The sequence below is a fragment of the Hyaena hyaena genome, unplaced genomic scaffold (genome assembly GCF_003009895.1).
Source record: "Hyaena hyaena isolate Hyena2069 unplaced genomic scaffold, ASM300989v1 scaffold_326, whole genome shotgun sequence".
Lineage (NCBI taxonomy): Eukaryota > Metazoa > Chordata > Mammalia > Carnivora > Hyaenidae > Hyaena > Hyaena hyaena.
In genome coordinates, this window is record NW_024080959.1 from 1,582,160 (window position 1) to 1,599,668 (window position 17,509).

Below are 17,509 nucleotides of genomic sequence, written 5' to 3' on the forward strand. Positions count from 1 at the left end.
TTTGCAATCCTGAGCACAGAAGACACAAATTCTAGACAGATTAATATTATATGCCCAACAGAAGATATGAACAGACACTTCTCCAAAGAGGACATCCAGATGGCCAACAGACACATGAAACAATGCTCAGCATCCCTCCTCATCAGGGAAATACAAATCAAAACCACACTGAGATACCAGATCACGCTGGTCAGAGTGACTAAAATGAGCAAATCAGAGGACTCTAGATGCTGGCGGGGATGTGGAGAAACGGGCACCCTCCGACACTGTTGGTGGGAATGTAAACTGGTGCAGCCCCTCTGGAAAACAGTGTGGAGGTTCCTCAAAAAATTAACAATAGAACTCCCCTATTACCCAGGAATAGCACTGCTAGGAATTTCAAGAGATACAGGAGTGCTGACGCATAGGGGCACATGTACCCCAATGTTCATAGCAGCACTCTCAACAATAGCCAGATCATGGAAAGAGCCTAAGTGTCCATCAACTGACAAATGGGTCAAGAAGATGTGGTTTAGCTACACAACGGAACACAACATGGCAATGAGAAAGAATGAAATCTGGCCATGTGTAGCCACATGGATGGAACTCGAGGATGTTATGCTGAGCGAAATAAGTCAGGAAGAGAAGGACAGATACCATATGTTTGCATGTATAGGTGGATTAGGAGGAACTTAACGGAGGACCATGGGGAGGAGAAGGGGGAAAAATAGTTGGGGAGAGGGAGGGAGGCAAACCATGAGAGACTCTTGAATACTGAGAACAAACTGAGGGTTGATGGGGTGGGGGGAGGGGAAAGGGGGTGAAGGGCATGGAGGAGGGCACTTGTGGGGATGAACATGGGGTGTTATTCAGAAACCAACTTGACAATAAACTATTAAAAAAAAATATATACATATATATACACATTATATGCCCAAGATTACGATTCACATCTTTAAACTCTTATCTTCTTTTGCAGAAGAAAATACATTCCATTTGATTCTAAGTCACATTTAAAGTCCTGATATAGGTGATTCTGAAGCTTGTTTAAAAATCTATAGATCATATTAAAAACTGTTCCAGATCAGGAAGATGTCCGACTAAAGGCTAACAGAGTAACACACAAACAGGGCCTGAAGAAAAACCAAGATTTTGGGACTTCATAGGAAAGACTTGCTTTCTCCCATGCCTGCCAGGCCCTCTCTTACTAGATAGAGTTAGGTTCATTATTCAGAAGCATCTAATAAAAGCGTTTTTATTTAATCTCATGATCAAAACAAGTTTGGGACTATAGGGATTTCCTTCTTGCCAGGTAATGTAGCTGATATTATAAAAACACATCTCAGTTACTTTACACAGAGCTTGTGAGGTCTTCCCAGTATGTGACAATGAGCTTTCAGATAAAAACTAAGAGTTCAGACATATATGTTTAAATAATCTATTTAAAGATAGGCAACTGAAGGAAACTGTCAGTGCCACTTTATTCCACCTACACACCCCCAGTAGAATTCCTTCCTTCTTTTCTGGCTCTTCCTTACTGTTTCTCATCCCCTTGCTTCATCTTCCTCCCTAAGCCTCAGTCCTGCCTCTATGAACCCAGAGGTTTAGTCCAATACTGACACTGAAAGAGGTTTCTCACTTTTTCTTTTTTCTTTTTTTGATTTTAAAGAGAGTGTGTGTGAGCGTGGGAGAAAGGCAAAGGGAACGAGAGAATCTTCAGCAGGCTCCACACTACATGCAGAGTACAATGCGGGACTCAATCCCAGGATTCTCAGATTGTGACCTGAGCCAAAGTCAGGAGTCAGAAATGCAAAAGGCTGGACCACCCAGATGCCCCAGAAGTTTCTCACTCTTATCACGCGCTGACTTAACATCAGGGCAAAGCCTGCAATTTCTCTGTACTCACAAGATACAGACCTTAATTACAGAAGGCACTCAGTGTTAGACAGCTAAGGTCTTGATAAAAAATGACATTTTAAGTCAACAGAAAGCTAATATAAATATCAGACTATTAGTAAGAGATTCTAGTTAAGTTTAAAAAACACACAGATCATTCTGCTCCCATCAATGAATACAAACAACAACAAAGCGAAAAGCATTTAATCAGCATATTTAACTATGCCAACCACACAAAAAACAATCACTAATCTTCTGTGGAATTACTTCTTCCAAAATTATGCAGACCTGTTTGCAGGCATTTTCTCTAATAACTTCTTACTGAATTTGTGGTACATGCTGAACAGGTCTCTTATAAGTCAACTACTAACGTGAAAATTTATTGTCTACTGCTATCTAAATATTTGAGGTCTATACAATGTAAGAGTATAGATTATCTTCTTAAAGAAACAAAAAGAGAATGAAGCATAAAATAGGAAAGCACAAAAATACACCATAGACAATTTTAAATATACCAGTGATCACAAGAAATATAAGTTGACTAATTTTCTAAATGAAAAAAAAAATTTCAAACTAGATAATAATCTGTATACTATTTAAAAGAGATATACAAAAGATAGATGGATAAACAAAGGTGTTCTTTTCTTTTTTAACAATAAAAGAGTAGAAAGTTATATTAGGCAAGTACTAGATAAAAGAAAGCTGGAATGATTTATTAAAATCAGACAAAATAGGCAAGGCCTTGAGTATAAAGGGAGATCAAAGTCTCTTTCTAATGATAAATCTCTTTCTAATGATAAAATGCTGAATTAATTCTGATGACACATTCTGCACTTTTTCAAATATTAAAGGGGGCGCCTGGGTGGCTCAGTCAGTTAACCATCCAACTTCAGCTCAAGTCATGATCTCATGGTTCATGAGTTTGAGCCCTGTGTCGGGCTCTGTGCTGACAGCTCAGAGCCTGAAGCCTGCTTCAGATTCAGTGTCTCTTTCTCTCGTGGTCCCTCCCTTGCTCATGCTGTGTCTCTCAAACATAAATAAACATTAAAATTTTTTTTTAATTCAAAAGACATAACTTCATAGAGAAAATGAAAAATCACCATAACAACAAAAAATTATAACCCTCCCCCAAATTATAACAATACCTTCCTCAGTAACTAATTCCAATCCCATGTAAATAAACTCTCAGAACATAAAAAAGTGGAATATCCTCCAATCCACATTTTGGGGCAAGAATAACCTTGATATTAAAGGCAGACAATGACAGTACAAGAGAAAGAAATTATATGGTAATTTCATTTATTACCATAAATGTCAAAGTCCTAAACAAAATATCAACAAACCCAGTAGAGCAATGTATAAAATAGAAAGTACATCATGACCAAGACAGGTTTATCCAAGAATGCAAGGTTGGTTTACCATTAACAAGTGTATTACATAATTCACAGCAATCCACTAAATTAGCAAATTTAAGAAGTCATTTCAAAAATAAAGAAAATTTTACAAAGACATTTCAATGGATGTAGAAATATATTCAATAAAATTCAATACTCACTCACTCATTATATTAAAGCTCTTAGCCAAGTGGACTAGCAGAGAATTTTCTTACCTTGGAAGGGACACCTTCTTTCATTAAATATTATTCTTATTTATTATTGGTACAGTCAGAAGCAGTTACTTTTAAGTCAGAAAGGTAATTGCTTCTATTTATCACTGTACAAGACAGAAGTACTAGCCAGCAATACAAAGAAATGCAGGAACTAAAATGGAAAAAAATAAGAAGGACTGGAAAGAGGGAAAAATCCCTATCATAAGCTATAGAAGACTGCTAAAAATTACACTAAAATTAAGAATTATGTTCATTAAAAGAGCCCTTAAAGAAAATTAAGGCAAGTTACAAACTTGAAGAACAGATTTGCAAAAGATGATTATCCATAATTAATAAGTATAAAAATTATAAATACCCTAAGAAAAGATGCCAAGTAAAGCAAGCATATATATATATACACACACACCTATATATAGGTATATCACAGAGGAAGAGATACTAATACACTATGGACCTATATATAGGTATATCACAGAGAAAGAGATACTAATACACTATGGACCTAATAAAAGGTGCTAAATTTTATTAATCTGGAAAATCCAAAGTAAAAGCCACAATAAGAATATATCTAACACCAGATTGTGAAAAACGTGCAACCAGGCAATATCAAGTGCTGACAAAGATATAAAACAACAAGAAAGATCCCATCTACTGCTGGAGGAAGCTTAATAGTACAGTCACTTCAGAAAATAAAAGTATTCAAAAGTTGAAATGCACCTACCTTACAACCTCAATTATACTTCTACTTCTAGAAAATCTCATGCACATGCACATCAGGAGACATACAATAATGTTCACATAATAGCCATAAAATAGGAGGCAAATGTTCACTAATGGTAAATGGTTAAACTGTAGTATAATCATACAGTAAGATACTATAGTCATCAAATTAAACCACATCAACTTTGGATATATCTCCTCAAAAAACTGTGTTGAACAAAATTAACAAATCACACAAGAATAACTTCACCACTGTGAAGTTAAAAAAGAAGAAAAAGCAACAGGGGAAATTAAACCATGTGTTGTACATGGACTCAGACATATGTGGTAAAATTTAAGAAAACCATGAGAATGTTATAAACACAAATCAAGATGGTGGCTGTCTCCGAGGTGGGGACACAGAAGACACAGGGATGGGATCAAGGAGGGGAAAGTGGCAGCTTCAAAGATCCAAGACATGATCTATATCTAAAGCTGAGTATCATGTGCATAAGTATTATGTGTGTATTATCTGACAAATATTCATTTGGCATGTATTAAGTTTTTTGTAATGAAATAAAACACATACCTAAAAAAAGCTTGGGGCTCCTGGGTGGCTCAGTTGGTTAAGCGTCCGACTTTGGCTAAGGTCATGATCTCACAGTTCGTGGGTTCAAGCCCCGCATCGGGCTCTGTGCTGACTGCCAGCTCAGAGCCTGGAGCCTGTCTTAGGATTCTGTGTCTACCTCTCTCTCTGACCCTCCCCCGCTTGTGCGTGCTCTCTTTCTCTCTCTCTAAAAATAAATAAAAAAACAACATAAAAAAAGGCTTAAAAATTCTTAGCATCAGATTTAAGTAGAAGTAAAATAACTGATCTAGCAAAATACATAATTGTAGTTAGACTATTACTAACTGCACACAACAAACTAGATGAGCAGTTAAATGACATCGATTTTAACCTGCCTTGCTTCTTTCAATGGCAAAGGGTTAAAGGCAACAAAGTAATTACTATTAATTATGTTAAACAGTCCCTATTTATAAGCTTATAATCAAATACCTTTCCTAAAATTATTTCTTAGTGGTTCCAGGAATTTATAAAATCTTCCACTGTTGTCATTCCTACTTTGTTTTCTATTAGGTAACTTTGTGGTTTAAAGATTTTGAAATTTTGCTCTGGTTCACCATACAATTTGAACTTCCAAAGTGACTAAGAGCAAAAAGAAGAGATTAAATATTTACATTTAGAACATCTACTTCTGCTAATACCAATACAAAAAATTTATGACCAAAAAATAGAAAATACTAATTTGAAAATCCTGATCTCTGGATTTTAGTAGATAAACAGTACTACATAAATTAATAAATCACTGCCCTCTAGTATTTGCATATATCATTCATGTTTCACGTTTTTAAATACATTTGAAAAATATAATTTCTTATTTAAAAAGATTTTTAAGACATTCTGAAAAACCTACAACGAAAAGACTGCAACTATTTAATGAGTATATGTCTGCTTAGTATGTAAGCTCCTAAAAGTTCAAAATATGTCTACCTAAATCCCATTCACAGAGGCAGGGGCCAGAAATTCCTGGGCGGACCATCACCCTGGGTCAATGAAAAATGGCCTCTGTTCATTAGTCCCAGGATCACTTTTGTCAGACTCTCCTGAAACTAAATCCATCAAGCCCTTTGAAGCACAGGTCCATACCATCCCCATTCCCTTCTCAACCCATCCCCTGACCAAGCATTAGCCCTACAAGGTTTTGTTCCTCCTGTCCCTGACTTAGCCTCCACTCCACCTTTACTCTGTAAACTAAACTACCTACTACCTATGGAAGTGATGCTCCCTAATTAGAATACTTCCCTGTACCCTCAACCTTTTCTCAAAGCAATACCCCAATATGCTGGCTGTCAAGGGCTTTCCCCTGAGGACATCAGCTGTACCGCTGCACACTCTCAAAACAGCAGCTGTTCAGTTCCTACCCCAAAGGTCCTTCAACCACCTGAGCCATTCATTCATGCCCATTACCTGGCATCAACACAGCCCCTAACTTCCCAGAATGCATGTTTAACTACTTTCCCTCTGTGGATTCTCTGGTCTTGAGGGAATCTCTATTCCAGTCCACCAGATTCTTACTCAACCTTCTTCCTTCCCAGCCTGAAGTCCAAGGATTTAACATTTCAACAAATTTATCACACCCTAAATTCTCCTGCTCATCTGCCTTCCATTGCGTTCATGAAAAACACTCTCTGGTGCCAACTATTTATTTTCTCTGAGCTCTAACTGCCCATGAGCCTCCCTCAGGACTGCATAAATACTTAATGAGTGTCTGAGTGTCTACAATGTACCAGAGACAAAGCGTCTAACACTCTTATCACAAAATTTTCATTAAGACCATTCAACAAATGGGGCAGTTGGGTGGCTCAGTCGGTTGAGTGTCTGACTTTGGCTCAGGTCATAATCTCACGGTTCATGGGTTTGAGCCCTGCATCGGGCTTGCTGCTGTCAGTGTGGAGCCCACGTGGATCCTCTGCCCACCCCCACCCCTCCCTATTCTCTCTCGAAAAAAAAAAATAAACAGTAAAAAAAAAAAACAAACCTGTTCACCAAATATTTACTGAGCATCTCCTAAGAAGAGAAAGCCACTATCTTAAGCTCATTATCAGTAGTGAACAGGTCAGAAGAGGTTACTGCTCTTCCAAAGCTTACATCCTAGTGGGGGGAAGACAAACCACAAAAAAAGTAAATGACAAGAACTTGAGCCAGTGCTAGGTGCCATGAGGAAAATAAAACATGTTAACAGGACAGCAAGTGCCTGATCAGTTTTAGGTAGGGGCAGGATAGAGGAGGGAAGGTCTTCTATTTGAAAGAAACACACTGAAACCTATAATATCTTCTCCACCACAACTCTATGCAACAAAAGCACTAGGGCCCACTCTGAACCTTAAACAGACATAGCCCCAGGGAGATTACCAAACCAACTAAACACATCATCAAAAGAAAAAAAAAAAAGTAACCCTACTTTACAGGAGCTAGGAACTAACAGATTTAATAAAGAAGAGAATCTCACACACATCCATTTAATGTTCTATATAATGAAAGAAGTACATGATCAGCAGTGTGGCCATGATCAAGTGTAATCCCTTATTTGAGACTAAGAAACCATAAACTTCAGCAATTTTTTTGACATGTGTGCTATATGCACTACAGAAACGTTCCAGTTCTCTCCTCCCACCCTCCCCTACCCCCATATCCACAACCTCTGTCATGTGAGTTTCTAACTGCTCCCTCAAAAGATGGGTGTCTCTTTCTCCACTCCTTGAATCTGAGCTGGACGTGTGACTTTCTTTGGCCAGAAGAAAGCAGTGGAAGTGACGTTCTCCCAGGACTGAGCCCAGGCCTCAAGAAACCTAAAACACTTCTGCTTGCTCACGTGGAATTTGCCTTCATCACAAGAGCAAGCCTGGACAAGGCTCCTGGGGGATGAGCGATCATGTGAAAGACAGTCCAGTCATTCCCACCATCCCAGACAAGGGCCATCCTAGACCAGCCAAGATCAGCAACTTTCCTACCTGACCCACAGCTAATCTGAAGACATGAGCAAACCCAACAGAAACTAGATGAATTACCAGCCAACACAGGGATGTGTGCAAAATAACACACAGTCACTGTTTTAAGCCACTGAATTTTTAAATGGTTTGCTATACAGCAGTAACTGATAACAGCAAGATTAATTAAACACTATTTGATTCAGATAATCTATTACATTTCTATTTTCATACTTTTGAGGAATTACAGCCAAAAATTATTAAATATTTTAATTTTAGGATTTTCTGCCATGAGGCTTTAAAAGTAAGCTAGGCAAGAGCTTTTATATACAGAACGGATTTAAAACCTCATCAAAGGATTTTATTTCTCCCACCAATAAAACTGCTTGTTTTCAATTAGTGTTTTTTGGGAGTTGTTTTGTTTTATTTTTGTTTTTTGGGAGGGGAGAGGGTTGCAGCTCCACTGAGAAAGGAATAGCAGCTGAACTGAAAATCACTCATATTAGAATAGCAGGGCTGACTTGAGACTGTAAATTTCTGGATTATTAACTAAAGGTTCAAAATGACCTGAAAGTTCTCAGTAAAAGAAAAAAATAAGTAGTTGATTTCTTTGTCCTTTTATCATTCTTTTCTAAAATACAGAAATTTCTCAGTGTGAATGGTTTCTGAGCAATGCATCTATTGTTCAGTAAGGATTTCATTTCTCGTTTGCCCACTGTCTCTTACCTCCTCCGACTAAGTTTTGGAAAATAGATATAGTGAGATACGTTCCACCCCGACCCCCTTCCCATGCATCTGGGTAAGCATAAAAGGTTTAGTGACCTGAAATGGACGAGGCCGTCCTGCTTTCTACCCTGTGGGGTTGTTCTGAGAATCCAATGAGAGCGAGGGAGAGGAGAGTGTTTAGAAGGAAGGTGACCTCTCCTGGCTCACCGCCCACAGTTCTCAGTCCCAGCCTACTTCAGTCACTCCTGGTCATGGCGTGGCCTGTGCCGGTCAGCATTACGTGCCTGGGAGCGCCTGTTTTCCAGCACCTTTGCTGAGCCTGAGTATTAATACATTTTAAATATTTCAAACCTATATATTTGCACAGCTGTGATCTCAACTTTTTAATCCCTTTTTATTAATGACAAGGGTTTCGGTTCTTCTCCATCCTTCATATACCCTCTTCTACAGATAATTTATTCTACGGCTACATTCATTTTTCCAAAAAAAATTATAAAATATATTTTTTTAAAACAGCAACATCTACCTTCAAAGTGCCTTTTCATAGTAACTCCTGGGCATACTATATTATATATTGCCTTTAGCATTCTCTCCTTTCAATTCAGTTCCACTTGCCTACAGAGGAGTCCCTAATGTTATGATGCCTTAAACTCTTCATTACCCTGGAGAATATATTCAAGCCAGGTTATCTGCAGCCCTGGACAAGAGTTACTTTACTCTTTAAAGCAAGTCTTTCTTAGTGGCACCAAGCAATTCAGAAATAAACTGATTTCTAATTCCTTTCTTTTATTATTTCTTTAAAGTTTTATTTATTTCTGAGAGAGACAGAGAGAGACAGCATGAGCAGAGGAGGGTCAGAAAGAGAGGGAGACACAGAATCTGAAGCAGGCTCCAGGCTCTGAGCTAGCTGTCAGCACAGAGCCCAGTGCAGGGCTCGAACCCATGAACCGTGAGATCATGATCTGAGCCAAAGTGGGACGCTTAACTGACTGAGCCACCCAGGCACCCCTGATTTCTAATTCGTAAATCACAGGGCTTTCTTAGGTAGAAAGCAGCATTTTAAATACCAAATATAGTGATGTGCCTGGGTGGCTCAGTCTGCTAAGTGTCTGATTTCGGCTCAGGTCATGATCCCATGGTTGGTAAGTTAGAGCCCCACATCAGGCTCTCTGCTGTCAGTGCAAAGCCCACTTCAGAACTTTTCCCTGTGTCTCTCTGTCCATTCCCCTCCTTCTCTCTCAAAAAACTGAAGAAACATTTTAAAAAATTAAATTAAAAAAAACCCAAACATGTATATTACTGAATATATACTACACTATCACTAACACTTGCTATTGCACACAACAGTCACAAAGTGTTAGTGAAGTTCCTACTTCAAGAGGTCTAAAATCTACATGGGATAAAGCCTTAAAGCAATGTTTCTGAACCATGAGTAGGCTTGACTCTTAAGTTGTTTTCCAGCATAAATAACATTGGAACGAATTATTTTTTTACTCAATGTAATGAACTTGCAAAACAAATACTCATGTGAATTAAAATCTGAAAAATACACAGGTATTTCATACCTACACCATGTTTTACAGTCTGTTTATATAAATTAACTCATAACACTGTAAGCTTATATAATAGGCAAGAAGAAACTGGTATGTAACAGGATTAAGACATGTTCTCAAAGTGATATGGTTAATAGAAGTAGTCGGGCCAATGTCTGACCCATGGCTACTTTCTACTTTACTAGATTACTCAGTGCCCATAGACTTACCAATTATGCACACTGTGATACAGAGATAATAGCGTATTCCTCTTGGCAAATCTAAATGGCTGATAAAGGGCCTAAATCACAGTTCTGAACTCATGGTTTTCTAGGTGGATGCACACAAGACTATCCATTGTGCTGTGGGAAACCATATTTAGCACTCGTATGTACATGAATTGTTAAATCATGAAAAAATAAGAAAAAGTAAGCTTTACTAATATGTAAGCCATGAAATGACAGCAATACATGTACATAATTTATAAATACACATACAATGGGGGAGTATAATCAAAAACTTTTTACCTGTAGGGTTACAAAACCAATAATACTTTGGAGATCTCTACTAAGCTAACTGGCTCAGGCATCGAAAATACAAATCTATGACAGAAGAGAAAACAGAAAATATATGGAAGAGACAATTCACAGAAGACATTCAAACTGCCAACAAATAGAAAAAAAGATGCCAAGCAGAGCTAAAACCAGTAACATGCAAATTCAAAGATACCATTTCTGTCCATTAGATTAGCCAAAACTTAAGTCTGGGAATACCAAGTGCTGGCAAGAATACAAGAGAGGATAACTCCAAACACTGCCTGGCTCAAGGATAAAATGGTAAAGATTTTTTGGAAGACAGCTGGACTCAGTGTAAACCACAAATAGTAAAACCATTAATCTGAAGGTGACAATCAAATGGTTCCAATCCAACTCCAATTCCCAAACGAATTCAGGAACTGAATGCACTGTGATCTGGGGCTTTCTGATTCATTATGCAGTCCGTTTTGTACAATGGGTCGTTTTTATCACTTTTCTATTCTCTTCTCTTTTTTTTTTTGTCACTCCATGGTCTTAGTGAGAAATAATGTTTTCCATTAATCTTATAAATATGCATTTTAATAATGTCAATATTTTTAGACCCCATGTATGGCGGATAGCAGGATTTTACTATATTTACCAAAAGCTAAAATACACATATGGCAAACATTTTCTAAAAATATTTGCAAATGACCACAAAATTTATGTATGTTCACTATACACTTTTAGAAATTGGAAAAAAAAAATTTGGACCCATATGTCCAACAATATGGGTATGGCGAAATAATCAAAGCATATTTTGTAGCTACTGAAACTGACTTATAACTACTAATATGAAAAGACAGAAGATATTAAATAAAAACTATATTCAGCATAATCGCATTTTTAAGTACAATCTTAATTTTGTTTACACACACACATGCACGTGAATGCAAAGAAAAGACAATATAGTATGAAATAATCGTATTTTTAAGTCTCCCTTTGAATGCAGTGTTATAGTGCCTACTCAAAAATACTGCCACTGATAATTACATGTTTAAATCACAAGAGTTGATCCAAAGGTCAAGTTGACAACTCAGTCAAGCACTTAAAACTCTCTCCACATAAACACACATGCAAATGTGAGACTATGTATATAATACACATGCATGGGTGAGACTATCATTGATATCTTATTCTACACCAACTATATTAATTGTCAGCATGAAAACAGGATGAACAAAAGCTTAAGACTCATTGGACTCAAGTACTCAAATATTTTTAAACTATTTGGGCTTATATACAAGCTCATGAATTGCTTTCATTTTGTAGGTTTGTGGTTTTATGATATACGTTCACAGACATTAAAGAATGGTAAATACAACCAGTATACCCACCTCCTCATTTAAGCCCTTACAAACATCACTAGCTCATCACAATATGCTTTCCTACTGATCCAGAAGCTGGCCTCCAAATTGTTCTGAATACAGTGCTCTAAAACTGCTATTGCTAAGCAATTAGAGTTGCAACTTATATACCATCTCTAGTATTCACAGGCTTGTATAGGCCTCTCCCACTTTTGATTTTGGCCTTAGTTTGTGACTTGCTTTGACCAACGGGACATGAGCAAATATAATGTAAGCAAAGGACTTGTAAGTGCTTTGTGCACTAGGGTTTGTCCACTTGGAATGTTCCCCTTTAGAAGCCTGCTGCCATGTTATAAAGAAAACTGTAGACAGACCATAAAGTGATGAGAGGCTATGAGGCAAGAGACACTGGATATTCCAGCCGCAGCCAACTTCCAGCTGAATGTATCTACATGAATACTCAGTTATACTACAAAGAACAACAGAGGAATGGCCTAGCTGAGCCCAGTCAACCCAAAGAAAGGGAAGAAACTATAAATCATTATTGTTTTAAAACACTAAGATTTGGAGTAGTCGATTATGTGACAACACGTAACTGGAAGACTAATCCCTGTTCTAAACCATCTGCAGCACTAACAATCCATGTAGATTCTCTACCAGTTACCTTTACCTGTCCAACCAAGAGTGTCTATTGCAGGCATGGAGAAATGGGGGCACTCTGAAATACTCTCATATACTGCAAGAGAGAACATAAATGTGTAAAATCTTCTAGAGAGCAATTTGGCAAAATGTTAAGGTACTGAACCTTTTAAAAAGGTCATGTCCTTTCCAAATAATTCCAAGTCTAGGAAATATATATGCATTATAAGAATGTTACATAGAACTTTCTCACAGCAAAAAAGTAGAAAACATAGCCATCTAAAAATAGAGAAATGTTTAAACAATTATATGTTTACAAGAGAGAACATCACAGTTATTTAAAAATCTTCTAACGAATACATAACATAGGAACACACAATATAACTAATGAAAATAGTATTCAACACAATATTAGCAATAAGACCCAAAACTTAAAAAAAATATGTATGTATGTATGCATGTGTACTGAAATATTAACACATTTTCTTGGCACAACAGGATTGGGTGATTTTTTATTTTCTCCATAATCTTTAGTATTTTCCAAATGTTTTTATAACAAAAATCTGTAACTTCTATAATCAGGAAAAAAAAACATTTTAAAAAAGGTTGGGAAGTTCTGACTTCCTCACTCTGCCCTTCCCCTGCTGGCGCACACTCGCATGCACATGTTCTCTCTCTCTAAAATGAACATGAAAAAAAGTTTAAAAACACGGGTTGAGAGAAAAGCACACACATTAAGTACAGAGTCTTACTTGATTTGGAATCATTCTCTGATCATTCTTTAGTGAATTATTTTATTTTTTGAGAGAGTGCATGCATGTGAGCAAGAAAGGAGAGGGAGAAAATCTTAAGCAGGCTCCATACCCAGCGCAGAGCCGCACAAGAGGCTCCATCTCCAGACTGTGAGATCATGACCTGAGCCAAAATGAGATTTGGACACCCAACCGACTGAGCAACCCAGGGACCCCTAGTGAATTATTTTAAATGGCATCATTATTACAATGCATCTATATTCTGGGAGAAAACAAATTTTTCAAAATAAATGAAGAACAGCAGCGCCTGGGTAGCTCAGTTGGTTGAGCATCCGTCTTCAGCTTGGATCATGATCTCGCGGGTTGTGGGTTTGAGCCCCACACTGGGCTCTGGGCTGATGGCTTAGAGCCTGGAGCCTGCTTCAGATTCTCTCAGTCTCTCCCTGCCCCTCCCCCACGCGCTTGCGCGTGCTCTCTCTCACTCAAATATAAATAAACATTAAAAAAGTTAAAAAAAATAAATGCAGTACAAAAGATTAATTTTCAACAGATTAAAAAAAACTGACTAAATTTAACATGCTACTTTCCCTCTATCATTGTTTTGTACTATGAAGCTGAGCAAGGAATTCATTTCAAGACTCTGCTCTAGTGTTCTACTTCACTGTGTTTTAAATTTTAGTTTGAACAGCTTTATAAATATTTAATAAAATGGGTATTATATGCACCTTCAACCAAGTTTAGCAAAAGCTGCTGGAATGAACTCAGTGTGAAGACTAAAACTATTTTTCATCTCAGAGGCGAATTCTTTTTTTAAGACCATGCCTATCTAAAAAAATAATGTGTAAAGAATCTCTTTTGGAAATGATAAGAAACAGGAGGCATGTAGCAAGTTTTGGTAGCATTACTCAAGCACTGATACTATTTGGCAATTAGTGTCAGAATCGGTCAGTAACTTCAGAAGAACCTGAGGGCATCACTGGCCTACACAGCAGGGTGGAGTTTTGATCACACTGGGGGTCTACTGCTACTTGTACTAAATCAAAGTTGATTTCCTCCATCTCCTTTGCTCTCGACAGCCAGTGTAAGATTGATTTCTACAGTTTCTTCCTCAGAATTCAACACTTCCACTCCATTCTCCCAGGTCTAGGCCTGACCCATCCTGCTTTCCTTCTCAATACTCACTCTGCAAGGTACTGTACAAAGCTTCCTTAAAGATCAGTGATACTATCACCTCTTGGAATTCGGCAGATGTTCAGGTTCACCATCTTCCCAGCCCTGAGCACTCTGTACTATATTATAAGGGAGGAGCAGCAGATCTCTGATCTTGTAGTCTTTCACACCCTTGTTTCCTATGGTGAACTGAACCTTTCTCTCCAATCACATGGTTTCTGGAAGGCTTGCCAAGTAATTTTGGCTGCAGCCAAGGACAGAAAATTGCTGATGTCCAGAGGGTCAGTCTTTGCTGTGATTCAAGGTGGTCAAAGTCCTGTCCAAGACTGTTCTGAGTATGAAAAAGAAGCCTTCCCTTTCGGACTTAAAAACTAAAAGGGTATTATCTGGGGTTCAAGCATAATTTTTCTGATTAAATGGAAAGAAGCTTTTGAAAGTGAAAAAGATAAGAGCCCTGAAGAACTCATTTGTATCACTCCTGGAATTAATGAGGAAAAACCATTTTGTTTTGGCTTATACCATTGGCTTTGGGTCACTGACATTTGCCACAATAAAAATTCTGACTGGATGACAAGTAAGAAGCAGAAAAATGCCCTGGGATGTTCAGATTTTGGTAAAAACTTTCATTTTTTATAATCTGCACTAGGTCTTCATTTCAAACATCTAACTGCCTATTATGTGGCAGGTGCGGAAAACATAAAGATTATCACGACTTCAAAGAATTAAGTGTTTCTGAAGTCGCTGGCCACTTTAGAGAATAATTCCCCAACAGCTCAGAGGCTACTCCTAAGTGGCCACACAGTTCCCCAGCTGGATCTAAAACTTCTATCACCTGTACCTCATGAGTACTACTTCCTATTTCTCTCAGGTTTCTATAGGACCCACTGATTTCAGAGTGTTAAAGACTGGTCTACATTCGCTTTACTCATGTTATTCACAACGGTATAGACTTCAGGGTCTCCCTTGCGCTCTAGAAGCCACAGCAACGCGATGTGAAAGTTCCTAAATGGAAATGTCATGGGCAGTGGTAAGGTCTGGATTTCAGCTGTCTCCCGAGAGGACTCTCAGATCCCTGCATTCTCTTGGCTTACGCATGGGATCAGGCCTCTAAGAAGATCCTCTCTGCCTCACAAAGAATCACATACACCAAACTTGAGAAACAGAGGATTTACTAATTCATACTGGATAGATAAACGTCACATGGAGAGAATATTTAAATTTCACATGGAGGCAAATTTTAAGGTTTCTGAATAAGCATGGAGTTAAGTTGGCTGTCATCAAAATTCATTCAGTCAACAATGAGAAAAGCTTAGGTTGAGGGACTAAAAAGACAGCAACGAACAAGACTGCTTCTCATGAATCTTACCTACCATACATCCACAGGGTGACCAAGCAGGCATTTAAAATTCTAACATGTACTTTTTAAATATATTGTTTCTGAAATAAGGACGGAATGGTTTCTTCAATATGGTCATGGCGCTCCCTTTCCCCCAGAAAAGCTGCTATTAAATTAACAGTAACTGATAATCAGGCAGCTTGAAAGAAACGCAGTAATTACACATTCAATATTTAAGCATAATCTTGTTAAATGCTAAGAAGGAAGACTATACGGAGAAAATCTGATGGGGAACAGAACTTACTCTGGAAGGGCTCTGTGAGCTCTCCCAAATCTCCTCACGCAGCAGAGTGACTCTTTCAGAAGGTAAAGCCGGATCATGTGCTTGCTCTACTCAGCCTGCAGTGGTTCCCTATTTCCCTAAGTAACAGCCAATTACACCAACCAATGAGGCCCTAAAGAGTCCAAGCCATTACTTCCTTGGTTTCAGCGTTCTTCCCACACTCATTCTTCATCATTCCTCTCCTGATGGCCAGACCCTGTCCTATTTTTGTCTTATAGCATTTTCACATTATCACGTACTCTAAAACTGACTTATTTACCCATGCTTACTTTGTCTGACGTTCTGTCTCCCACCCCCACCCAGCTCCCCAGAAGGATAGTATTCTGGTCTATTTTGTTTAGTGATCACTAAGACACATTTAGGAGCTTAAAATGTGTTGAAGAGCATCGCAAGAAAGAACGTATCCATGAACAAGTGACTGGAAGACCCTGTCACTGGGACTAAACTAATAATCAAAACGAGCTGCTGAAGTCTTGCTCTCTACTATAGCATGGAGGGTAACCCTCCGCAGTTTTCCTCCTTCTACTCAAGTTCTATGCCACACCAATCCACCACCCCAAGTCTTCAGAAGGGGCAAAACCTCCACGTTACAGTCCAGTCTCAAGCCCAAGATGCTATCTTATTCTTCATTTTTCAGATGATCTTGTGCTGCTTTGTTCTGATCCACTCTGAGAATTTCACTGCTGAACTTCCGGAGGCAGGCTTATTTCTCTCATTTGTGAGAAACTCCTCTTCCAGTAACCCTCATATCGGGCCAAGTCCACTCCATGTATCTGGTCAAAGCATGATGTACACTTCACAGAATGTATCACCATCTACAAGTACATATTTGTGATTATTTTATTATGCCCTCTCCCACAAAATAACTGTATGCTCCTTACAAGCAAGGTCCATGTCTGTCCTTCACAAAGCCTACAGCATCTGGCACACAGTAAATACCCAGGGAGTATTTGTTGAATGAACAACTGGATAGATGTCTATGACATTTCCGGCTTGGATTTATACACATATATAGCTTACTAGGTAGCTGGAATAGGGGTTTTTGGGGAGAGAGGGTTGTGTTTCTTGTCTGTGAAGGAGAAATAGAAGATAATGTTGGGAATTCTTTGGAAAAGCCAATTTTGGCCACCTAAAATGCTATGTCCTCTCAAGCAGCTAAAAGACCAAACCATGATTAACACTTCCACCGAGAGCTTCCCCCCACCACCTACTCCCTTATTCCAGTCAGGGGTACGAATCATTCTTGTAGCCACTCAGACACAAAGCGCTTGAGTGGCTTCTGACCTCTTTCTCTAGCCTCCGAGCTCAGCAAGAGTCCTAGAGCATGTCAACTCCTCTTTAATATCTTTGATCGATGGCCTTCCTCCTTTCCATTCCTGCTACTACTAACTTGGTTT

General features: G+C 38.4%; 1 protein-coding gene across 7 annotated transcripts in view; it reads right to left on the minus strand.

Annotated features, from left to right (window-relative positions):
• PLEKHA5 (pleckstrin homology domain containing A5) overlaps nucleotides 1–17,509 on the minus strand; it is a 239,797-nt gene that overhangs the window by 212,996 nt on the left and 9,292 nt on the right. The window contains exon 4 of one of the 7 annotated variants that reach the window (XM_039249008.1): nucleotides 15,627–16,927. The exons of the other annotated variants lie outside the window; for them this stretch is intronic. Coding sequence (XP_039104939.1) covers nucleotides 16,921–16,927 — 7 coding nt within the window. The 3' untranslated portion in view covers nucleotides 15,627–16,920. Of the gene's footprint in view, nucleotides 1–15,626; nucleotides 16,928–17,509 lie in introns of those variants that run through there. 7 annotated transcript variants of the gene reach the window in all.